Source organism: Delphinus delphis, chromosome X (genome assembly GCF_949987515.2).
Source record: "Delphinus delphis chromosome X, mDelDel1.2, whole genome shotgun sequence".
In the NCBI taxonomy this organism is placed as follows: Eukaryota; Metazoa; Chordata; class Mammalia; order Artiodactyla; family Delphinidae; genus Delphinus; species Delphinus delphis.
In genome coordinates, this window is record NC_082704.1 from 97,148,673 (window position 1) to 97,176,010 (window position 27,338).

Here is a 27,338-nt window from a genome sequence, read left to right on the forward strand (position 1 = left end):
CATACAGGAGCCAAGTTTTGTAGTGCTAGAAAGGTATGAGAATTGCAGGGATGTTTTTTGTTTGCTTGTTTTTTCATTACTTTAATAACATGATTCTTCTCTTGATAATTGCCCATATGTTGAGTCACAGAATCACAGCACATTTGGAGTAGAAAAGATTTTAAAAAATAATCCTGCCCGATTAAATTTATTGCATGGACAAGAAAAATAAGGCAAGACAGAATATTAAAGACTCAATAGAGAGATTGTACTTAGCCATAGTATTTTTGCAGGGTGGGTTTTCAGAATTTCCAGTAATATTGCAGATAACTATCTCTTGGTATTTGAAGGATTGTTGAATACTATCATGTATGGAATTTTCGATGAAGAAGTTAAGGACTGCATGTGAAACAGCTGTCTACTTTTTAGAAGATTATTTATCATCCAAGATTTGATTTCCCATAGATTTGATTTCCCATAGATTTGATTTCCCATAGATTTGATTTCCCATAGATTTTATTTCCCATAGATTTTTGATTTCCCATAGAATTTAAAGAGTCTTCAAATAGACTCACTGTTGACAAGTCCATTAAGTTTTAGATGTTTTTTATCATCAAATTTTACATTGTTACCGTGGCTAGTCCTTAAAAATCAATGAAAACTTCTTTTTCTTTAAGTTTCTCTATGATAGGGTTCTTTAAAACAACTGCTTGATTTTAAGTTGAAAAACACTTCCAAAAGTCTGTGGAAGCCAGCCATGTAAGTTTCTTAACTTGATTATATGCATATAAATTTCACTGGATCAACTTATTACTGCATTCTGACTTTATTTTTTTTTTAAAGATACATTTATTTATCAAGAGACTGATTTTTACTATCAACTTATTAGTGCATTCTGGGGGACTTCCCTGGTGACACAGTGGTTAAGAATCAGCCTGCCTATGCAGGGGACACAGGTTCGCTCCCTGCTCCGGGAAGATCCCACATGCTGCGGAGCAACTAAGCCCATGCGCCACAATTACTGAGCCTGTGCACCACAACTACTGAAGCCCATGCGCCCTAGAGCCCACATGCCACAACTACTGAGCCCGTGTGCTGCAACTACTGAAGCCTGCGCGCCTAGAGCCCATGCTTCACAACAAGAGAAGCCACCACAATGAGAAGCCCGCGCACTGCAATGAAGAGTAGCCCCCGCTCGCTGCAACTAGAGAAAGCCCACACGCAGCAGTGGATTCCCAACACAGCCAAAAAATAAATAAAGATTAAAACAAAAACAAAAAACAATTATTATTGCGTTCTGGCTTTATATATTTTTTTTAAGATACACTTATTTATGAGACAGATTTTTCCTTAAGCAGAATTTCATCCTCACATGTCAAAGGCATGGACAGTTAAATCTTACCAGTCTTTTTAAAGTATTGGATCATCTCCCTTGAAAATTAGACAAGGACACCTTCCTTACCCTTTTTTGCTCCTATATTTGTTTGGGATTTTGAGACATAAGTAGACCATCAATTTTCTGTTCTATTGTAGTCTTGCCTTTGGCACCAAAGACTCCTATTAATAAAACAAAACAAAACTAAACAAACAATAACCCCTACAAAAATGAAGCATCCATGGTTTCCAGAAAACCAGGAAAAGAATATCTAGATCATTTTTATCTCTACCAGCTTATTAACTGTTGTGAGATTTAAAATGATAGTTTTAATGAGCCATGTTTCAAGATAAGGTCACAAATATTGATCGTCTTTTCAAAATATATGCGTATTAGGCAAAAAGATGTTAAAAAAATAGAAGTTGGGACTCCGAGTCACATATTCTCTATGCATGAAAAGGCACATCCACAAAAGGACTCAAATTTCCATCAGAAGGAGTTTTATTTCTGTCATGTTTTATGGTCCTGAAACCAAATGTTCATCATAATGCATAGTGCTTTGTGAAGGCAACCTGGAGTCTTTTCCTAGCACTAGTAGGTGACTTAAAGAGAGATAGAAATGTCCCAGGAGGCCTTTTTCTATCTTCTCGTATGTATCCAAGTAGTTAACTTCATTGAAACATATTCATTGATTTCCTAGCAGGGAGTAAGCATTGTCCTGGTACAAAATCAGCTAGTCGTTCTGGTGGTGAGAGCAAGGTGATGAATGAAAGTTTCTTTTAAACAAATTAATGAAATAATACAAATGTACGAAGTACTATAAAGGAGGAAATAAATATAAATTCACCTTCTGCAGGGGGGTAGAAGAAGGGCTCTCATCTAAAGAAGCTTGCTAACAGGGAACTGGTGGGGGCACTAGCTTGCCAAATTTATCCCTCCATATTTACTGGGGGGTGTTTTAATACTGATCGTGGGTGACTGGCTGGCTGCCTTCCATCTGCTCTTTATTATTAGCTACACTAAACCCATCACAAAAGCTTTTTAGTTGCTTAGAGGCAGGTCACCCACTCCTAGTCTTGGCATGGGTTTTCTTCTCGTTTTTCCAAATAACCAAGTTTTCCAAATTGTAACCTTCTTAGGTTTTTTCCAAAGAGTAGAGAAGAACAATGTTTGATGTAACAAACACATCACAAGTTTATATATGTACTATGATTAGGAATTACTATTGAGAAATACCAGTACCCATTAGATAATACTAGTTACCATCAAATGCTAACGAAATCTTTAATATAATACTTGGTAAGAAACAGCAGCCATTAGCAGTGATGGTGTCTTTCTTTTTTGTCTAAATACTGAAACATACTTTAATAGCAGGGCTTTGGCTAAGCAGTGTATACAATGGTTTTATTTGGGGAAAAAAACACTATGTTATGGTGTTTAGATGATAAATTACATTTCCCCAAATTTTCTGTGATAGAATTCTGTGAAGCAGCTAAAGTGCCCCTTTATTTGTAAAGAAAAAAGTATGTGTGTTCTTCAAACATCAACACAAAACAACTCAGAAGTCTTGAATGAAATTGTCATGGATTGAAAATTAATAACCTGTTTGGCACTCTTGGACCCCCAGAATTTTCCAAAATTTTGGTAAAATTGACCTGCACTTTGGTCATTAAAATTGTTGCATTATGTATTTGGATGGTTACCTGGGGTAATTTATGTGCTTAAAATCAGGTTGGCGCTGTATTTCTGACACATTTTTTTATCCATAAATGGGCCTAAAGAGTGAGACTTAAATCATATTGTTGCCAACTTAACATGGGTTTTATAGTAGGTGCTTCTCTGACATTCCACTTGACTGTGTGCAGCTCGGTGTACACAGTGTCTATACTGTTTGTCATTTTATGAAAGACGTAGTTGTTTGCCATAAATATTTGTTTGCATGTGAATGTTAGTTTTGATATTAGTTGTTTGAAAAAGGAGATGGTCATTTTAATTATTGAAATTAGAATCCGGATTCTTCTTTTGGCTGCCTTTGCTTGTGTCTGTATCCCATGGAACAGTGGAAAATTAACGCAATGCTGACGGATTTAGGTCAGGATGCAACTTAGCTAAGAAAACTAAGTTTAAACTCACTCACAAATGGTTCCGATTTTCCACTTCATCTGCCACATGCAGAGTAACTTTAAGGAGAACTTGTGGATGGCTTGTGAGATAGCGTCAAGATGACAGAAAAGATTACTCTTCTAGGTTGAGTAGTGAATGATTTTGATTGCAGTTATGGATATCATTTTGGTGAATATTCTTTTGGAGAATCCAAAGGTAAAAATATAAGTGCCTTTCTGGCACATTTCAGTGTGATTATAAAAGTTATGAAAATCAATATTTTACTTTCTGATGAGAATTATAGGAATAGTGAGAATTGTGCATTAAAATATTAGAATACACTCGGGGAAGTACCACCCACTCCTGCTGTGGGACTTGAATTTATAAGGTTAAAAATGTATTTCTTCATTGCTTTTTAATTATATCTAATTTCCTAGAAGAAGTGACAATTGTGTGCTCAAGGATTTACATACAGTAGAACTAATCTCAGCGTATAAACAATACCTGCAGAGGTAAATAAATTAGCCAGTGTCTGATGAGTTAAAGGTTTTGAAATGAGACGGGTGGAGGAAAGCTTTAGGCACTGGTGTGTTACACTGACCTTGGCTCAAAAGTGTGGAAAATGTATCATCATTTAGATTTTGCTTTTCCTGAAAATCGGAAGTAAATTTTGACCGTGAATTCCCCAAGGGAATGTGAATTCTCCAATTTGGCAGTTATAATGTGGCCCATAGAATTTTCATAATGCAGTAGCAATTTCAGGCCAGTCTCATGTATTAGATTGTAAAGTAAGTCAGCACAATTCTGCAGAATACTAAAGCATTTATAGACATTGGAAACTGTGGCACCCGCTAATAAAAATACTTAGAAAGAGGATTTGAATTTAGTTCCTGAGTTGCACATTAATGTTGGACTTGATGTTTTGACATATGGACTGCCCAGTTTTTGTTCTGTAGCTGCGGGGGAAAGTATAACATTGTGTGTTTGTCTTTTATCTATATATATTTATTTATTTTAATTATTTTTTTCCTTTTTTCTTTTATCTTTTTTCTGTTAGAGAAAGCTGTCATAGGGAAGCACATACTTATCTTTAGCCTTGGCTTTTGTAGGTACAGTTCCAATGCATCCGGTGTGTCACTGTGTCAGTTTTGCCAAAATACTCTTAAGTGGAACCTGACAGATACTATGCCAGCCTCATTTCAGGTTTCATTTCCGGATCCAAAACATCCCTCCCAGCCCACTTGAGACCTAACCAGTTTATGGACCAAGGTTGTACATTATTTCCTCCAAACCTATTATCACTTGTTCTCTCGGGTCTTAGAAACCAAACTCTGATTTCAAATCAGGTGGCCCAACTTTGAACAATGAGCAGTTTTACTTGTGCAGAGCACTGCAGTGTGTAAAACAGAACCATGGCCACTGATGTTCTGCAGAGCTGGTTTACGTTCACTGCTCCACTACAGTATCAGTATATCATTTATAGAAATGTATAAAACTAATGCCGAGTAATAAATCTCTAAGGACTCTTAACACTTCATCTGATTAAATACTGTGAGGGCTATAAAATTGGGGGACCAAGATTGATATAGAAATTAACAAATTATGAGAACTTAAAATGATGTTTTTTTTGAAGAAATGGAGCTGAAAATTGAGAATTTTATGACATTTTGTTTTGCAAACACTGAATATGGGATAGCAAGTATTTGTGGCATGCAAACCTTCTAATGGAAAAAACGATTCATGTATAGTTTTCCAGTCATTTATTATAGTATTAATGTAAAATTGCCCGAGTCCTGTAGTATATAGCAAAATATTTTATATGTATATATTCTTGTTAAATCTACATTTGGTAGATAAGTAAATACATGTCTTTGTAAACATGAATCCCAGCCTATTATTTTAATGGCCATTAGTAGGTATCTATAAAAGTATTTTTGACTTGTTTTATTCCCCATCTCCTAGTCTTGTTCAGTAAGAAAGAGGAAAATGGTATCAGACCTATCTGCATAGTCCCTGGCTTTAACTCATCTGTGAGGCAGGTCCTAATATTTGGACAGTGGATTCTGTTGCTGTTTACTGAAAGAGACACAATGCCACGTGCACTGTTCTCAGCTCCAATGTGCCTAGTGCTGAACCTTGAAAACTACCCTGAGCCTCCTTGACTATGGTAGCCATTTCAAACTGCTTTTTCAGCTTACTGATTGATGTTCAACTGGTCAGCGAGTTAAAGCTTTGGTCCTGGGCAACCTGCCCAAGTGAATCATTCCAAATGGGTATAATGACAGCAATCCCGAAACTTGGCACCGTCCACCAGAGATATAGCCTCAATACTTCAGTCTAAGCCCCAGCTTCTGGCCAGGACAGTGGCAGACATATGTGGCCCAATTCTAGTCTCTGGGAAAATAAAATGGCTTTTCTGTTTGAGCAGGCATAGCTATGGTTGTGGACCAAAGGGAAGGGTAGCAATATCATAACTGTGGAGATGCTGGTGACTGGTGCTCCTTTTTGACTTTATGTCTAAAGTGACTTTCTCATTAGCCACAGCCTCAATACTTAAAATTAAATACAGGACATATAGAAGAAAATCAGAACTGGTTGTATTCATCTACTTTTTAGAACTATTTCCTTTGCTACAAGAGGTTCCCCTCCTAATTAGGTTCTAGTCCCTTTTAATACTTGTTATTCTCCTGTAGCTTCTATTGCATTTTATTGGCTTTCGGTATGAAATAAAGTATTACTATTTTAAGGAAATTCAACATGTGAAATTAGGATTTTTTTTTTGCAGTTTTCTATTGTTATGCTGGATATGCATCACTTTCCACTCCTGTATTACTCATTAATCAAATTGACTTCATTATGAAATTATTATTGTCTGAGAGGCCTTTACCTAAAAGAAAATTCAACATTTTAAAATGGTACATGAGGACTTCCTTGCGGGGCGCAGTAGTTAAGAATCCCCCTGCCAGTGCAGGGGACACGGGTTTGATCCCTGGTCTGGGAAGATCCCACATGCCGAGGAGCAACTAAGCCTGTGTGCCACAACTACTGAGCCTGTGCTCTAGAGCCCACGAGCCACAACTACTGAGCCCATGTGCCACAACTACTGAAGCCCATGTGCCTAGAGCCCATGCTCTGCAAGAGAAGCCACTGCAATGAGAAGCCTGCGCACTGCAATGAAGAGTAGCCCCCCTGCTCACAGCAACGAAGACCCAATGCAGCCAAAAATAAATAAATTAATTAAAAAAAAACACATTCTATCAATCAATCAATAGATAGATGATAGACAGATAGATAGATAGATATAGATATAGATATAGATATAGATGAGGTATAGACCAGGGGTCAGCAAACTATTGCCTGACAGACCACCACTTGTTTTTGTAGATAAAGTTTTATTGGGACACAACCATGCTCCTTTTATTTACATACTGCCTAGGGCTGTTTTCACACAACACGGCAGACTTGAGTAGTTGCAACAGAGACCATGACTCACAAAGCCGAAAATATTTAATATCTGGCCCTTTAGAGGGAAAGTTTGCCAATTTTTTTCTTAGTCTTGTTCTTTACAAAATGCAAATAAATACATATATTTTAGCTATTCTTTGAGGATATTTAAAGTAGAGAAAATTGATCAAAATTCCTGTTTTATTTTGGATTGAAAAGTAGAAATAGTCAAATGTATGGCATTTTATGCCTTTTGGACTATGTGAAAGAGCTGATTGGAAAAAAGCAATCTTGTGCTTTTATATTTAAGATATTTTTAAAGTGAGTGAATAAGTTGTATCTTGATTTAAACAAAAGTGATACTTTCAAAATTCTTATTCATTTAAAATAAATTGGAGTAAGTTGCTAAAAGCAATACTCATTTTATGAAAGTAATACTCCAACAAGAAAATGTTCAGCATTGGCTCTTAAAGCCTCCAGGAATTTGATTGATGTCTGGATGGATTGATTTTATTATTATTTTTTTTGTACCTCAAACATTTAGATATAATGAAAATTTGATTTATTATTCAGAAATTTCAACTTATAACTTTTCAGAAGGATTTTTATTATGTTAAAGTGCAATAAAATTGTGCTATGCATAAACTTTTTCAAAAAAATTTAGAGACTTCCAAATGTAAGGATTGTTCTTTTGTTTTTTTAATTCAAAGCTACATGCTTTTATGGAACAACAACAAAAAAACCCCACAGTATGGCTATCCTTTTAAACTCTAGTTGAAAGCCAGATATACTTTTGTTTGAAGTTATATTGCTTTGTTACAAATAGATGGCATAAAAAAATGCTCTCCACTTTCTTGTGATTCATCTTTATATTTTAAGGAGTATGGACTTGTTCTGTTTTCTCCCTTGTTTGTTTGTTTATTGAATGCTGTGCGAGTTCTAGTTCAGTGCCAGCTGTATTTCCAGAATTTATTAGGAGGAGAGGATGTGGAAGAGGATGCTTGAGGCAGGGTTATACAAGTGTGAATAAAAGAAGGAAATCTTAGGGCGTTGTAGGTTCCTCTACTTGTCCCTTATCCTGCAGTGGCAAAGAGTGCACTTTGGGGGCTATCTGGAGGGATAATTTCAGAGTGCAGCATCAAAATATCATGAGTTCTTGACTTTGGATAGACTGCATTGCAATTTAACCATGGGTTAAAGTCTATTTTTATTTCTTGCACATACATTAAAGTGAGGACCAGAAGAGGCAGCCTGGGACTTTGAAACAAAACCCACGAAAGAATGTTCTCCACAGTGTCATTTTCTGTGATGCTTCCTAAGCTGGATAGTGCTTTTATATATTCACTTTACTTCTTAGAGAACATTCTACTCTTATAAAATGGAAAATGGGCCAGTTTTGTGTCATACTCTTTCTAAATCTTTATTTTATAAGAAATAACAAATACATTTCAGTGAGGTTTCGGTTTCATTCAGGGCATGGGAGACTCAAAGTATCTGTACAGAAGCCTGCACATAGTAAGTGGTTAGTATATGCTTACTGTTAACGCGTGTGAATGAAGAAAGGAGCCAAGGAGCCACTTAGAGTCCATTCTGGCACCCTGGGAATACTTACTTTCAGAAACCATCCCTATGGTGGTAAATACAACAGTAAGATTAGAATGAAAGGAAAGAGAAGAGGAAAAAACAAACAACAAATCTTCCTGATGCTAATTTGCTGGGGGAGTTGTTTTAGTTGGGGGCGGGGGAGGGAGAGAAAGGCAATTAAAAAGTTGGGTTTTTCGTGTGTGTGTGCAAAGGAAGGCTTTCTAAGAAAGCACAGCAATAAAAAAAAGAGTATGTACTACAGCCACATGCATCAACGTGGTTGAATATCAGAGACATAAAAGCCAGACAGAAAATAAATACAGACTTAAAAGCCAGACATCAAAGAATTGATACCATTTATATAAAGTTTAAGAAAAGGCAAATCTAATACGTAAATAATGTTGGTTCGTAGCCTGGGTAGAAGGGTGATAATTGACTCGGGAGGGGCATGAGGGAACTTTCTGGGTGATAGAAATGTTCTCTATCTTAATCTGGGTGGTGGTTACGTGGGTGTGTAAATATACATGAAATTCATCAAGTCCTCTACTTTCTATACTTATGATTTGTGAACTTTACAGTTCAATAGAAAATTAAATAATAATAATAATGACAATAGGTTGTGCAGGGGGCACCAATTTAGCATGAATGCTTAATAGAGTCCTTGGAAGAAAAGCATGGCAAACCTGTGGTCTAAAAACTGTGCTTAGTGAAGATTTCAAGGTGGATCTGGAAGGATAAGTGAGATTTGGGTACATGGATAAAAAAGATTTAAAAAAAAACCCAACTGTGTTTAGCTTAGTGTAGGAGACTTTTCTGAATAAGGACATTTGTAGTAATTTTTGTTACAAAACATCTCAAATCCCAAAGGATGCTTGGTATGCAGTAAAATCACGTCTATTTAGCTGCAGCAAGGTGACTGCGGCTGAGCATAGTGTACTGCTTGAAAAAAGCAATGCCTTTCTTTTTTCTTTCCAGATTGGCAGATTGCTACTCTGGCTTTACTCTTGGGCGGTGCTGCCATCATTCTCATTGCATTCCTGGTGGGTTTGATTTCCATCTGCGTGGGATCTCGAAGGCGCTTCTACAGACCTGTTGCTGTCATGCTTTTTGCAGCAGGTAAATATATTCATTACTTTCAAACATTAAAGTTTCATGAACCTTTCTACCATCCTCCCTTCTCATGCAGAAACAGTAATGTGGCTGCTGTATTACCTACAGATCAAGAGGCATTTGTTATATTTTAAGGTAAATTGGCTACAGGTTTATCATAGTATCAGTTTTCAATGTGTTAAGCATTTCACAGAGCACAGTGGCAATTTCTAAACTTCGAACTAAAACACGAATAAATAATGGCTCTTGACAAGGGCTGTTGCCTTAGGAATTGCAGCAGATGTGTTTACCAACAGTCTTTCTTCACATCCAGTATTTTTTTCCTCCTTTTACTGCCCCCTTGGTGATCTTAAGGCAAAATTGTTTTTTTCTGACATAAAACTGAAAAAAAATTCCAATATGTGTACTCTTAAAGGTATAAATCTGTTTTGAAATAAACATGGTTATACTGAAAAATCATAATGTTTAACGTGACCCGTCAGACAACTCAATCGTTTGAGTTCAATGGCATATTCATTAATTTAGCAACCCATCTTTCTATGAAGCACAGCTTGGATTAAAGTATCAACCCAGGTAAAATGGAACTTTTACTAAAAGTCAGGGAGCTATTTAGAAAGGGGGCTTATAAGACTAAAAGCCCAGTACATTATTTGATATGAGTTTAAGTTTCATTTATAAGGATCTCCTTAAATATTCTTATAAATGACTGAAACTGAAATATTCTTGTTGGTGCCTTCAATTTATCCTGTCAGTCATATCTGATTTGAAGACTGCAAAATAAGCCCCTGTGACTGTCAACAATGAAGACACTGAGAGAACCATCTAGCCTGTTAGATGGATTTTTTAAAGCTGTTTAAAGATGGGAATAGATGAAATTTCTCAGGATTTGAAGGGTCATTTGGTCTAAAATTATAAAATCAGAAGTGTTCTGCTGCCCCCTGCTGTTTGTGTTCATCTTCTTATACCCATGAAGACTGGTCAGAATGCAAGGGTCATAAAAACAACGGTCCACAGGGCTGAAAGAATGTAGAAATAGATCTAATTAAAATCTCTTAAGTGATGTGCTCAAGATCACATAGTAGTTACTGGTGGACCTGGGGCTAGGAGGCTACTGAATCCTAAACGGGTGGTTCATTCACTACTGGATCCCTCATTCATTCATTCACTCTTTATTGGGTACCTATTATGGACTGGACATTATATTGAGACACCTATAAAACTGGCTAAATAGCATGACAGATACTTTCTAATAGAGTAGAAAACACTATTACAAAAAATATTTTGAAGTCTTAGGCGGTGGCCACAATATCATTATATTGTTGATCTCATGTAATAAAGGTCTCTATTGTGAATAATTTAGTATAACATGAAGATTCTCCTAAAGATTCCATCATTCTGCAGTTTATTTCTCAGTTCATGGATTTGCCACGGCTCTTTTCCTATTTTTACAATGAAATAACTTAGATATTTTAATTATAGTATAAGTTTATCTTTGCAGCTAGGATTTATTAACATAGTGATTAGAGTCAATTATAATAGAATTTCTTGATAAATTGTTCTGAAATGATATACAGTTCTTTAAAACTGGAATTATGTTTTGAATAATTTTTAGAATACTCATATTTCTGATTTATGAAGATATAGAGACAGTCTAGACATTCTCTTATAAATATCCAGTATTATTGTGCTACCTAGTTACTATCCCATTTAGCCTTTAACTTACTCTATAATGGCATATGCAGAATCTATAAAGAAATCTGTTGTTTAAAGCACCTATTATAAACATTCTTACAGAAATAACTGGAAGTTCCAGTTTTTTCTTAAAAAGTTCTATAGTTTTTCCCAAGTATAGCAAAATTTGTGAAAATGTGAAAATAAGCACTGGTTGTAACAGAAAACATATTGTAAATGAGTATAAGTTAAAGGTAATGGATTTGGTCAAAAAAAGATTTTGATTTAACTCTCGCTGCCACAAATATTAGTAAATTATAAAATAACGAGACGAATCCCTAAAGCAACATTCATACAGTATTATTCTACCTGCCGAGACCGAAAATGAGCATTATACTGCTACATTTTAAAACTGTACATGTGCTGAGATTTAATTTTACTCATTCTCTTTTGAGACTGCTTATGGAAGCTTTTCTTGAAATAACCATTAGTTTAGCGTTCACTTTGCATATAAGCAAGGTAAAACTTACTGGTTATTTGAAACATGTCATGAAAAAATTTCTCTCTCCCATCTGCAAAAGCCATTAAAGAGTTGCCTGTAGCTGACTTCTGGAAAAGATATTTATTAAACATAATAATCCATTTATGATTTGGATGTAAGATTAACAAAGTTGGAAAATCTGCCTACTTGAAACAATGCTAGCTAAAAATCATGGTTGTTTATCTTGGTTGCTTCTTAGGAAACATACTTATTCGAGTGGTTGGCTTGTCTCACCAGTTTAGTGATTCTTTGTAAATGTGTATTTGGGACTATTTTCCCTTTTTACTCATCCTGGTCTGCTTGAAAATGGTCTGTATTTCTCCACTTTTCTCACAATACTTTCTTCTCCAAATAATATTAGGCTTTATCTTGGTATTCACACACATAGGGAATGATACTTATCTCAGCTAAGAAATATTTTTTTTTTTTTTTGCTTCTGCTGAAACTTGCAGTACATAAAATCAAAACAGACATAGCACTACCACTTGGAAACATTTCTACGCAGAACTACATCATTAATTCAGTACCATATGCAGTGCCTGGTACTCTGGGGCACTCAGTAAATAGCTGAGTGAATGACGGAAAGAAGACTGAGGAATGTGGTTTATAATCTGATAGGGAAAAACAGGCATGAAAACAGCTAGCTAACTGTAATTTGTTTTTTCTTAAACCATTTCTCTGTTGGCAATTTATGAAGCAGCAAATTCCCTGTGACCACAAATCTAAGACCAAAACAGCTCAAAAAAGTAACAGTTGTAAAGATTATTTTTCATATATCCATATTTTCATTCATTTATTTAACAAATGTATGTTGGGTGCCTATAGTATGCAACTTCACTATCTTGGTGTTAGATAATATACTCTTAAAGGGTTTTTACTAAAAGCTGATGATTAAGTCTTATAAACACAGCCAGACAAATTTTAGAGGTTTTCTTGTCTTCTCTTTTTCTCTGAGTTCCTTGATTTAGGGTGGGTTTGCTACCTGCTTGAATAATTGCTAGAAGATCTAAGAGGCAGCCATCGCTGCAACCCATCTAAAACATTGTCCTATGTTCCACAACTCTTCTACCTTCGGTCCTACAAATTTAGACTTCAGAATAAGATGTTATCTATAATGATACTGTTGATGATAATAATAATTAACTGAGCACCTACCATGTGTCATACTGCTAGACCTGTAGCACACTGCTATCTCTGCTATAACAGTCTTAAGATTAGGTATTTATTTTCCTCATATTATCAGTGAAGAAGCAGCCTCAGAAAGGTTAAGTAATTGTCTGGTGTTGTCCAGCTAGTAAGTTGCAGAGCCAGGGTTTCAATTCAGGGCAGCTCTCTAATTTTAGAGCCCAAGTGAGGTTTCAGGAGTTATCTGTACTTGGGTACATATAACACATAGAAAAATAAAAGCCGAATCAGCCTTGAATTTTTTTTTTTTTTTTTTTTTTTTTTTGCGGTACGCGGGCCTCTCACTGTTGTGGACTCTCCTGTTGCAGAGCATAGGCTCTGGGCGCTCAGGCCCAGCGGCCATGGCTCACGGGCTCAGCCGCTCCGCGGCATGTGGGATCTTCCTGGACCGGGGCACCAACCCGTGTCCCCTGCATCAGCAGGCGGACTCCCAAACACTGCGCCACCAGGGAAGCCCCAGCCTTGAATTTTTAATTCAGCTGCCAACTGTGTACTGCAGTTGGAGTCCATCCTGTAACTCCAGTTACTCCATCTCTTGGGAGCAACACCTGAAGGATGGCAGCAACTCAAGGTGTCACAAAGACCACAAACTGATCAGTACAGCATGACTGAAACATAGTACATCATGAAAACTGTGCACATGTCCAGTACAGTTGACTATAGCATGTTTTTTATTGTGTAACTGACAATGACAGATAATGCATGAGGAGATTCTGATACCTGACATCTAGTTCTCACTAAAGACTTGGTGAAATTAGAGGGGTTGCCTTTTTCTGGGTCCTTTTCTCTTATTGTATGGTTTTGCAGATCTTTTTATGCCCCACTGGGACTTAGGATGATTGTTTCCTTTTTCTCCCCCATGGCCTTTAAGACAAGTTGCAGAAAAATCTGAGTCTTTCATAATTCAGATTTTAAATGACAGAATCCCCACTAATTGTATATTGAGGATGTTCCTTTCTGTTATATCTGCAGAAAGCCTCCTCTAAATGATTATTTATGCAGAATGGGGATATTTTGGGAGGGGGTCCTGCACCTGCTTTCCATCTCTGATTAGAGGCTTGTGTATTGCAGCCCTCCTCTCCATCCTGTCAGGCACAAGGAGATGGCTGGAGGTATCTCAAGTCTAGATTTTGACAGAAAAATCAGTGTCCAGCTTATATTTCAAACTAAAAAGGAGTTCTATTCACAGATCTTTATCCATATCAAACTACCCTTTGGTTAGAACAGTTTACAGTATCACCATCAAAATTCATTTCATATGTACTGCTTAATTTTAAGTAGTTATAGATTAAATTAAAAAGGAGAGAAATTGATAGCTTCATGTTAACCTTTCATGGGCAAATGTTTTTTATTCTACAAATATTGTTTCCTTTATGTAAATTTGATATTTAGGGGACTTGGCTGGATAGTCCTATCAATTCTGTCTTTAAATTATCTTCTAAGTCTGTAGTTTCTTTTTATACACCACCATTACTGAGTTAGTTGAGGATATAACTCTTCCTCAAGTGCAACATCTCAGTTCCCAAATTTGAACTTCCCCCTAATTTATTTTTCTGTGGTAACGTCTGAGTTAAACTGTCTATGTGACTCCTTCCTTTCCCTTTCCTGGAATCCAGTTACTCAGTTTTTCTTTTATAGTCTTTACTTTCCCTGACCTTTCCCACTGATGTTACCTTAGTCATCACTGTGCACAGGAATCCATGCACTGACTAACCTCCTAGGGGCCTGTCCTCCTCCAGTCTCCTCCCTTTTAGGCTGTCTTGCATACAAACACATGAGATGTAGTTCTGAAATACAAATCTGGTCTTGTCACTTGTTCCTTTGGTTTCCCCAGAGGCAGAATCTGAAGCAAGGAATCAAGTGCAAGTACTTAATCTGGGAGGTAAAAGAAGGGATATGGAAAGAAAGTGAGACAGGGAAGAGAAGGCAGCCAATAAAGAGTACATTATCAAACCAGTGGTCACTGTAAGCACCTGGAGCTTAATCTTCCTGGAAAAATTTTGGAAACCAGTGCAGAACACACCCCTCAGAGTTACCTCACTGGAAGGACTAGGGAATTGGAGTATTTATAAAGCAAATGCTGATAGTCATTGGTAAGGGCTGTTGGTGATGATGGGGAAACAGCAATGGTAATTTCCCAGAACACTGTACCTGCCTCGGAGTAAGGCAAAGTAGCTTTTGTGGCCAGAGGAAAAGTCAGGCAAAGAAGTGCAGGTGCTGACAATCGAAAGTCAGGCTGACATATACTGAAATTATGAGGATGAGAGTATATGGAAAGGGTACCAACAGCATCTACAATTCAAATAACCTCTGAAATGTCTCCCTATAGAAACCAGTCTGTATTTTTATGACATGCTAATAAGTCTTTTATAGTCTAAACCAAACATCTCCATGTGACTGTGCCCTTCATTCTACCCATGTGAGTTTTCTATGGGCACAGCCTTTTATATCTCCAAGCTTTATGGAAACTGCTTCTTCTTCCTAGAGGTATTTTCATGTTTCTCTTCTGACCGAGTACTGTCCATCCTTCAAGAACCAGTTCAAATAGTGCTTCGTCTCTGAAGCCCTCCCTTCTTTCTGCAGGCAGAAGTGGTACTTGGAATATCATTAGAGCTCAATAAACATGATGAACGGATTATAAGTGAACATGCCTCTACTACTACTGTTGAACACATTTGTTTGTATCTGTGTGTCTGTCTCCACGATAGAGTATGAAATATCAGAGGACAAGGGCCGTGTCCTATCTGTCTTACCTCTTTCACCTAGAATGCAGTGGGCATCCAATAAATGTTTGTTGAAATATTGAAATATCCCCATGTTAGAAAATATTGACTATTTGAATATTGAATATTTTGAATATTTCAATATTGAAAACATTGAAAAATATCCCCTTAAAGAAAACTAGAAATAACACAAGAACCTCTAAGTTCTTGTCATGTTTCTGTCTGCACAATTTCATGGCTGGTAGTTTTGTTGCCTCTTTTCCAAAAAGTAGGGAGGGGGAATAAAATGAACCTCAAATTCCCTTCAAATTCTAAAACGCTATACAACTTTACTTATGCCTCTCAGATAGAGCATAGAAAATACCACAGCCAATGCCTGTTATGTTTCATCGATTGGTGGTAAAGTAGAAACATAGTATGGTGTTATTTTCTTGAGTTCTGGACTCTAGGTGTGTTTGTTAGTTTCCTTTGCAGCATCTGTGAAAGGCAAGGAAACATTTTAACCTGCATCTATATATTATATTAAATGAAGAAAATTATTTACAAATGCAAGATTATATTTTTTTCTCAATTTTGCTATTACATGCATTTTTCTCAGTGATTCCAAAGGGATTAAAATAATTCAGAAGCATAAAGCATTTTAGGGTTATTTTCATCTGGCAAACAACACAATAAAGTTCCATCTCTAAGAAAGCTGCTCAAGAGAGAGAAGGAAGCCAATGGAGCCTAATGGAGTCGTGTTTCTACTTTTCCCACTAGAGGGAAACTATATCATTATATTATACCATGAAGACCAAATATTTGCTAAATAAAACACATTGAAATGAATATTAAAAGCAGGATAGGTGAACACCTCACTCCAGGAACTGGCTGATTCACAAAAGAAGCAGTATAATCCTTTTAGAATATAATTCAGATCAGTTTTTACTTCTCTGTTCACATTCCTCTTGCAGTTGCTCATCACCTTTAGAATGAAATCCAGACCCCTGACCATGGTTCACAAGGCCATTCCTGAATGAGCCTCTGGCTGTCTTTTCTATCTCATCTCATGCTGTTCCCTTCCTTGCTCTCTGTACCGCTGTACTGCATCCACAGCATCCTTACTGATGTTCCACTGTACCCAGTGTGCTCCTGCATCAGTTTTGCACTGCCTGTGCCCTCTACCCAAGATCGCTCACTTCCCACTACATTGACCTACACTCCTCACTTCATTCAGGTCTGTGCTTTAATGACTCCTCCCCAGAGAGGCCTTCTTCAGCTCTCATCTAAAAGAGCAGCCTGCATCCCTCTGTCTTGTTTTCTTGCTTTCTTGTATTTTCACGTCTCTTAGCAATACCTGCTGTATTCTATATTTATTTACTGATAATGGTGTGCCTAGCCATGAGGGTAGCAACTTGTGTTACCAGTGCCTTAAACTGTGTCACTTTAGAAACATTCAAGTATTTGTTGAATGAGTAAATGAATTTTACTGTTTCTAATTCACATTCATATTTCAATCATATCCTGGCAAGATCAGTCATGATTTGACTAGTGACCAGAGTATAGAAACCAAAGGAGAAAAATGCTTTTCTTTTTAATTTACTTAGTAACTTTGGATTTTTTTTTTCTGTAGTTCATGGTTGATAGTAATTGACTTCTTGTTAGTTTTAAGACATTTAAAACATGAAAGCACCCTTTCCATCACAAAGGCACAGAGCCAGCCAGTTTTTAAATTAATACACAGTTAGCACTTACTGGCTGGAAATAGAAGTGTGGATTATATAATATGCTGTTAATTGTTCTAACAACGACTTAAAACTTTTTCTGAGATTTTTAAACTATAAACAACGTGTGATTTCTGTTTTGAATGTTGAGAGATTCTCCTGTTATATGGACCTACTTATCCATCCACTGTCAGTAGTGATGTGGAAGTATGGTAGGCTAGTGCTGGCCCAGAGCAGTGTTGAGCTACATGGCAAAAATGTTTGGAATTCTTATATCTGCTTCCAGAAAGGTCATTTCACCCCTAGTCTGAGCGTTATCGAAAGTAATAATTTTGAGGAATCATGCCCCCTCATGAGTTTTCTGTAGTTCATCAGTCTTATGCCAGAGATAGATGACTGTTAATGTAGACTTTCTAGGAACATTAGTCATATTGGTATTAATGATATTTTACAGGTACTGAGAATAGATGAGAGTAGATTTTAAAGCAGGAAATTCCAGTTTAATTAAACACACTATCCATCCTCTTGCTGTTTTCAAAAAATGTAATAAGCTGTATCATTTTTACTGTGTCAAAGTTTATTCTTGTCTCCTACACCTTAATCATTCACATTTTTGGAATTTATGGTATTTTTAAGATGAGTTAAATAATAATTATTTTAACCCAAAATTTACGTTATATATCAGGGGTTGGTAAACTTTTTTTTTTTTATAAAAGGCCAGATAGTAAATACTTCTGGCTTTGTGAGCCACATGGTTTCTGTTGCAGCTACTCAACTGTGCCATGGTAGTGTGAACAGTACATAAATGAATGAGCCTGGCTGTGTTCCAGTATAACTTTTTTTCAAAAACAAAAAGCAGGCCAGATTTGGTAGTTTGCCAATCCCTGTCACATATTACTATATCTCAGATTTTTCAGGGTGAAGATTGTCTCTTGAGGGTGGAAGCCATCATATAGTAGAGAATAAGGCAGATGCATCCCATAAATTCTCATTAAATTGATTTAAATAAAATAGAAGGGAATTCCCTGGTGGTCCAGTGGTTAGGACTCTGTGCTTCCACTGCAGGGGGCATGGGTTCAATCCCTGGTCGGGGATCCCACAAACCGTGCGGCGTGGCCAAAAAAAAAAAAAAAAAAAAGTTATGATTTTGAATGGAAGACATCACCTCATATATAATCCAGTGTCTCCCATATAAATATCCACTGGATAAATACCGACTGCATTTTAGATATTTTTTTAAAAAGCACCTCCCCCTTCCCGATTAACTGGTTTCTTTTATTTTATTAAGTATGACTCATCACATTTCCCCTTTAGCCCTGCCTAAGAACTAAGATTTAACTAAGAAGTAAGAGCTAAGTTTTGTGCCCTATTGTGGTAGACATCATTAACTTAGGTTTTCTAGTACGATTACCTCCCATGCCTTCATAGACTTAATTCTTTTTTGAAAGTAGGTGAGGAATAAATATATAATATATTTATACCTGTTATATCTAATAAGGGTGTAAGTTGGTGTGGCTTCTTGACAAAGATGACTTTTGAACCCATTTTAAAAGATAAGAGGTATGGACTGGATGAAAAGAAAAGAATAAAAATATTTTTTGATCAGAGTAAGGACATCAAGGTAGGACTTGGAATATTGGGCTGAGTTAGATGATATTGAGAAGTGACAGCAACAAAAGCACATCTTGAATCACAGGTACACCAGTTTCATCAGTACAGATGAATTCAAAGTCCCCAATTTCTCAAGAGTATAAATAAATAACAAGGGTTTTTAGCTGCTATTTGGGGTCACTATTCTTGGGAAGCTATTTACAGGTGTTGTATAGTGAAACAGTTTAGCTAAACTAGTACTACTTGCCATAATAGTGATAATTATATATGTGTTTGTAAAGTGAGAACCATTATTTTGTATGCTCATATAAATTATATTACACTAATTATTTCATCAAATACTATTATAGTGATTTGCTAATTATTAATAGAGTAATTCTTACTGTACTGTGAAATAGTGTTAAACAGAAAAAGTTGTCAATATTTTAAAGTGTACCATCTAGAATAAGCAATGCTTCAAATTTTTTGGCTTTTTTGTTTATTTGATTAAAGTGTAATTCTCATACATATGTATATTTGTATATCATTTTATTTCCTGTAAATAACATTTTCCTAATTTTGATTTGCTTTTTTTTTAGTTGTTTTACAGGTTTGCAGCCTGGTCCTTTACCCAATCAAGTTCATTGAAACTGTGAGCTTGAAAATTTACCATGAGTTCAATTGGGGTTATGGCTTGGCCTGGGGTGCAACTATATTTTCGTTTGGGGGTGCCATCCTTTATTGCCTGAACCCTAAGAACTACGAAGACTACTACTAGAACCAATAGTCTAAAATTTTAAAAAAAAATCAACCATCCAACAAAAGGATTACATCTGCATCTTTTCTAAGTCACTATTTTCTAAAACACTTGTGGAGCATCAAGCAGTTTGCTCAGTTGATTTAATATCTTTTGCCTTTTGGCTGTCAACATCATAACCAGCTTTTACATCCATTTTAGGGACCTGCACAAATTAAGAGAGCTGATTAGACATAGGCAAATGCTGCAAACTTCCAATATGTTCATGTCACATTTCTTGACAAGTGAAGGGTCTATATGACAGCAACCATTGTGAGAAACTAGTTGGAATGAGAAATGCCTGAATCTTCTATTGCCTGCAGGGGAGCAGCTGGCATAAGCAACGTTTAGAAGCTCCATTGTGCTGACAAGGATTCCTCTGTTAGAGTCCTTATCGCCTGCTTATCCCACCCAGTGACTACATTGGCCGTTGGTTATTTGCTTGAGTGAACTCTTGAAAAGTGAACTTCCCTTCAGCATCTAATGGGGGTTCTGAATGTAACTGGTTAATGATACATATTCCACCTTCAAGAATACTTGTTTTAAAGGGAGGTTATGCTTTGGCAATCAGCATCTCCCTGGGAAGGAAGTCAAGACTTGGAGACATGTGCTTTTCATTATGTGGTTAGAAATTTTGCCTCAGCCATATCTAGAATGAGGAAAAATTGAGTCTCTACTTTCCTTGGGGCAACTAGAAAGAAATATGCATGAGTTGCTTTTGTCCTAAGTACCCTTTAAATCACTTACCAAACATTACAGCAAACAGTTGTGCATATGTAACAAGCTTAAATATTTTTATAGAAGGTGAACCATTAGTATAAATGGTAATAAGTTATTCCCTAGCCCTACACATGCATTTGCCTTTTGCACATAAAATAAATGTTTGCTCTAGTGAAGTGATTTGAACACTAACCTTGTACACATTTTTAAGAGGCTTAGATCGGTATTCACACTTATTTACCATACAAAAGTGCATATACCCTAAAGCTTTTGCTCTATGTTCTCTACTGTTTCACTGGAAAGTGTTAATAGAATTGTATAAGAAGAAAAACTGAAATGGTGTTAATCTGAAAATTAATGATTCTTCTGTAAGCCCTGTAGTTCAAAAGAGAGTAGCAATTAGGATGATAATTTTGTTTAAAATTCATTAAAATAGAAGGCTGCTTTTTTTCCAAGTATTTTAAATGTCTTCATTAAAAAATAAAGGAATAGTGATAGATTTATATAAATGTCTAAATGTCAATAGAGGAGTAGAATTCATCTGGTTATCACCTGGTCCTCTGAAGTTAACTAATGGGCTAACTGATTTGTGCACACAATTATGATGGATTTATAGTAAGGGAATCATTTATTGACTGGTCAAATGGAAGGAACTATCAATAATAGGGAATAAGCTTGCAACGAGTCTTACACTGCAAACTTGTGTTAATCCTGTTTAATATACAAATTTGGTTAGTTTAATTGTAAACATATTTTTATATCAAATATACAGTTCTAATATAAAAATTATAAATAATTATTTTTGTTAACAAAGACACTATTTGGCCCTCTTGCAGAAAGAAGCATTGGAGAAATCATTTAAAATGTACCTGTGTTCTGTTATATTGCAAAATCTGTTAAGAGCAGGACCACATCAATAGTATTTAATAATTTGCTTTACCTCCCAAAGCAGAGTTCTGCTTTCAGCTTGTCTTAAGAACTGTTGCCAAAACAACAGGAAAAAAACAAAACTATTTTATTATTCAAAGACTTAAAAAAACCCTCTTATCTTGTGACTTTTCTATGGAATCACAAAGTAAATTTGAAAAACCAGGCTTATTCTTATTTTAGCGATGACAGACAAAAATGATTAAATGCATCCTAGAGAGAAACCTTTATAAAAGTATATAATTCTGTATAGAATCATAAGAAACTATGAGTGGAAATTTTCCAGAAAGATATTACTATTATAGAATCTTTTGAAGCAATTTTCTTGAGAAATAGTAAAATCTGGGCCAGACTATCTTGCTGTTAATTGCATATTATCAGAGCAGCATGAGAAATAACGGTATTTGTTGGAAAGGGATTTCAGCTACTAAACACTCTTTACTGGGAGAGAATCTCTTTATTCCTGAATAATGGACAAACAGTACTTTGGTGCTGACATCAACGAGGCACTTTTCTTAGTCCTAGTAGAGGATGCAGTGTGCTGTTAGAACAATATCATATCTTGAGTCTTACAAAGTTTTCATTCTCTGTCAATATGAAAAGCTGGAAAGTGACAGAATATAGTATAAGCTAAGGCACACATATTTGCTGTTTACTGAGAAGTAGATTTCTTATATAACTTTTTTCCCCTTCCCAGTGAAGAGCCCTATGCTATATTTCTACCATCACTAATATTTGAAAGTGTTTCATTACTAACAAGTTCAATATAACATGAAAGTTGTCATTGCTCATCCAAAATACTGTTTTGTCTATCAGAATCAACACAAGTGAATTTTTCACTCACAATAACATTATGTCTTTGCAGCTTTAGGTTTGTTTAATGTTTTCTTACAAGCCAAACTATTAACTACAATCCCATTGTTTATCTTAGAGAGAGAGAGAGAGAGATATACATACATACGTATAGCATAAAGTACTCAGCAGGGCTAGTTATTTGGATTTCTTGCACAACAATTTAGCTTTTTGTAAGTTCAACATGTAAATTTTAAAGACATAAATATAGAGAGACCTATGTGTTTGAAATATAAATGATATATATGGATTAGCATGTACCTGTATATTATTAAACATGCAATGAACTGACTGGTAAGTGACGTCTAATTGTATGGCTAGCAATGTAATTTATTCAGACTGTATTTTTGTACAGAGCAGCACACACTAACCTATGCCTCTGTGTCCTCTTTAATGCCTAAAACTGTGCCTAGAAATTTCATCTGTCTTAAAAAATAAAATATACTCCATGCTGTTTATGCTATTAGTTTCTCTACTGCTGTTATATATTTATTATTTTAAAATATATGACATGTTTAATACTTAAATATGAATTCATGCTATTCTGGTTATTGTTTTTTTAACAGTCCTCTGGGGGGAACCTGTTTATCACTCCAGTGGTTTTGAGTTTGCAGTTTCACGATCAGTTCTTAATTTCATGATTTTTGTAGCTGACATGAAGTTATCTATGTGGAAAAAATAAAAATAAAAGTGGCTTCACTGATGTGGTTTGACTTTGTGTCTTCTCTACTGTGTGGACTCTTTAACAGGTTTCTAAATTACATGTCTTCAGTTCATTTTCTCTTTTATAAAGTATATGTTATTTAGAAAACATAGCTTGATATGACATGTTCATTTTGTGTAAAAAATTTTTTAACTATATTTTGTTTCAAATTATCTCCCAAATCCTTTCTATCTTCTGCAGCTGAGTTATATGAACAATAAAAGAAAGAATATTAAGTGTCTTTTTTAACTTTCTATCTTAAAAGGCACAGAGAGGAGATATAGTGTAGGCTCTCCTTTTTCCTATTGTCTAATCACACAAGTAGAAAGAGGAGTAGTGAAGGGTTTGATACTCTATTTTGGTTTTTGTTTAGTTTTCAGTAGTTGCAAGGTATGTTAAAACAGGCTTTCCTGCCTTATTTCTATTTTTTAATTAGACACTGAATTTTCAATGTGCATATGTGTATGTGTAGAAATTCATAAAGTCCAAATTTCCCATCACCCTTTGTGTATTAGATAAATGTTAAGTATACTTGGAAAGAAATATATATTAGAGCAAAAAATTCACTTGTATGATTGTCAGAAAATTTTCTGGAAGGCAGAAATAGAGCCATATATAATTGAGCAAATTTTCTTGTGTTGATAAAATCAGTTTGAATATAAAATATATATTTTTTGTCATGCCTTTCATTTCTCATGAACGCTCAAATCTTGACAAGTTCACAGTATATTTTTCTGCTGAAAAAATACTGTAAATCATTCATAAATCTATGAGGTATTTAATATCAGATGTTCAAAAGTATGCACATTTAAGTTATGAATTCTAACATTTTCACAAATTTTCTATCGTAGAAATTTTCCTTTTCAATGACCTTATTCTAATTCGATGGATCAGCATCATTCATTTGATGTATTATATTTTCAGTATAAGGTACTTTCATTTTCATACAGAATTCTCACAGGCAAAACACCTTTACAGTCATGTCCTGCCTGGTAATTATCCATGACCCAGTTTCTCTGAATTTGGAAGACATGGAGAGATAACTTCACTAGGATTAGACAAGGGAAAATCCATTGCCTTCAGATATTTCATTGTGAACAGGAAACAGGAAAACAATTTTAATTTGCTTTGCCATAGTGGCCATATAGTCAGTTTGTGATTTGTTTTATTAAGTCAGGCCCATGCTTTGTCAACACAATGTTCCATTTTGGTGGTCTTTAAGTCATTTTGGTTAGAAAAATTAACTGATAGCGAAATTATTTTGTATTCTGTAGAATAATCCACTGAATACCTGGATTTTTAATTTATTGGTCAAATTTTCATGTTACGACCTTCTGTTAATAGCTTTTCAGAAGTGCAACCTTAAATGAGATAAGATTAAAGGAGCAAATAAAAATGAGAATTAAGCGCTTAGTATTTTCACAGGAAGCACTAATTTATTTGAATAATTTAACTTGAATAACTTCTGTGTCAAGTATTGGGAACACAATGTCATAGATACTTAATGTCAAAGTTAAAATCAGACTAAGTAACAAAACTCTATGAAATAAAATGCCAACAATTTTTCTGATATAAGGCAGGTTTGCAGACTGGGAAGTCCTCACATTTTTAATAACTACTAGATGTTGCCACGAGCAGACGGTCCATATATCCATACTTGGAAAATCTGTTTTCAAAGACTCACCAGCTAGGTGACTCACACATTTATATTCCAGCCGTAAGTCTAATGGTTCCAAAGTATAACTAAGAGAACAGGAGCTGAACTGTTCAAGTGGGAAGGATAATATGTGGTGTTTGTAAGCCAAGATTAACAGCATACAAAGAATGGTGTTCTTTGTAAAACTAAAGCTGTGTTGAGTGGTTCACCAGAGAAACTCAGTTTTGGCAAGCAATTATTTCCAAGTTGAATGACTTCATAGAAATAATGATTATAAAAGAAGCTTGGAACAAATACTGGAAAATCATGTCATCAAACCAGCAAAAACCTTGAATACTTCAATTTCTGCGTGTGACGTGGATTAATGAAGAAAATAGTATCTAAACTATGTATATAATTTATATACTAATTTTGGCATGGGTGAGGATGTTCTGTGTGACCGGAAGGCATTTCTTATACACAGAAGAGAGACAGGCATAGACTTTAACTTCAAACACTGCATATACATGATGGTACTGAAGATGGCCCCTTGGTTGCTTTGACTTTATCATCAGAAAGGTAAAATAAGAAATTAATATCTTACAACCTATTTAGTTTTTTGATAAAAATGTAGTTCACAAGGAAGAGTTCAAAGAAATTGTTTTAAAACTGAACAGAAGACATTTCTCTTAAGATTATTAAGGAAAGATAAGCTGGGACGAAGTGAGAGAGTGGCATCGACATATATACACTACCAAATGTAAAATAGATAGCTAGTGGGAAGCAGCCGCATAGCACAGGGAGATCAGCTCAGTGCTCTGTGACCACCTAGAGGGGTGGGATAGGGAGGGTGGGAGGGAGGGAGACGCAAGAGGGAGGGGATATGGGGATATATGTATACATATAGCTGATTCACTTTGTTATAAAGCAGAAACTAACACAACATTGTAAAGCAATTATAGTCCAACAAAGATGTTAAAAAGAAATCCAACAACAACAAAAGATGATTATGAATGGGGAATTAAATTATTAAGGGTTAAATGGAGGAGAAACACTGCTTCGCTGGCCTCTGATACTGTGTGTTAACTGAAAATACAGATAATGCTATCATGCTTGGCAGCCTCTCTCCGGGAAACTTGTGGATCAAAGCATTTTTGGAGAGTAAGTTCCCCTTTGTGGCCATTTCACTGCTCAGTGGTAATGTGGCAATTCCTGACATCAAGAACAAGTTTTACCATTTTTAACTTTTAGGTGATTCTTCTTAAACATTATCTAGCCATTATGGTTGTGTCATTTATTTGAGCCATGGTGTGTCTGAAAGAAGCAAAATGAGATATTGTAATAAAACATTTAACACTAATGATCATGTAAAGTATATTTTTTAAAAAATTTACTGAAGTATAGTTGATTTATAATGTGTTAATTTCTACTATACAGCAAAGTGATTCAGTTATACATATATACATTCTTTTTCATATTCTTTTCCATCATGGTTTATCACAGGATATTGAATATAGTTCCCTGTGCTATACAGTAGGAATGAAAAGTATGTTTCTCATTCAACTCCAAGCTATGGGTGCTGTTCACTGTTGGAACAAATTTGGCATAAATTTGATATAATACAGAAATCTATATGGAGGCATAATGTTTCATATAAAATTTCCAGTTATATTTTCTGAAGACCTTGATATTTTTAAATGCTTCTTAATGAAGCAGAATTCTGGAAAATCCATTCTTGGAATATTTCTTTGCAAACCTCAATATTTAGCACATCCTTCCAGACAACTTTAAAGACATGGAATGCTCTGAGTTTCTTTCCCGCATTCTTTTCAGGCATGGATAAAATTATTTTTCCCCATTTGTATCAGAAAGTCAATAAATATTAGTACATATTTGGGCAGGTATTTGAACTTTAGGAAGTTCAAGTATGAGCCTAAACACATCAACATCCTCCTGCTGCTGCTAACTGCATGACATGTTTGAATCACAAATGCTCTAAAAGTTGAGGCAACAATTAAGACTTCTTATGCCCATTCAAATCAAAAGCACTGTTTGACTTCAGTTAGGCTTGTTGGACTACTATGCTCTCTGGACGGGGAAAACACATGTGACATGCTCTTTTCCTAAAGTTAGGCTCGTATTGATTTACGAGTATAAATATGTACAAATTTTGTGCATTTTTATATTTAGAATGGTTTGCATATATGTTTTTTATTTTGGAACCAGAGCATTTTTAGAATTATTTACAATCTATGTAATACAAAGTTAAAGTGAGCATAAAGATTGGAGAAAAATATATACAGGACAAGGAGATCTAACAGTTGGATCTTCCAAGTTTTATCATTTAGTCATAACTATGTGGTATAAGACCGTGCAGTTATGAGAGTAGAAACCTGACAGGTTGATGTAATTGATTAGCTTTGGAGTCTAGGCTTCACCCATAATGATTTTTCTGAGAACAGTAGAGGACTTGGCAGGCAGCCATATTTGCACCACATGACCCTGCACCCCTGGTCAGAGGTGATTACATACAGCAGAGATGGTTCCTGTCTTAAGCTAGTCCCCTCTGTTTCCCTTGCCTATTGATTTGGAATTGGTCTCTGCATGTAGCTAGTAATAAAATGCATAAACTATGGAGTTTGGGGGTACGTGCAGGGAGGCAAAGAAAAACTGCAGAGAATAAAGGAATGAAATAG

General features: G+C 35.6%; 1 protein-coding gene across 1 annotated transcript in view; it reads left to right on the forward strand.

The window, feature by feature from the left end:
- The window catches only part of TMEM47 (transmembrane protein 47), a 29,324-nt gene extending 6,318 nt beyond the window's left edge, over positions 1–23,006 (forward strand). Inside the window, exons 2-3 of the mRNA XM_060003010.1 lie at positions 9,461–9,601; positions 19,608–23,006. Coding sequence (XP_059858993.1) covers positions 9,461–9,601; positions 19,608–19,786 — 320 coding nt within the window. The 3' untranslated portion in view covers positions 19,787–23,006. The remainder of the gene's footprint in view (positions 1–9,460; positions 9,602–19,607) is intronic.
- The last annotated feature ends 4,332 nt before the right edge of the window (positions 23,007–27,338 follow it).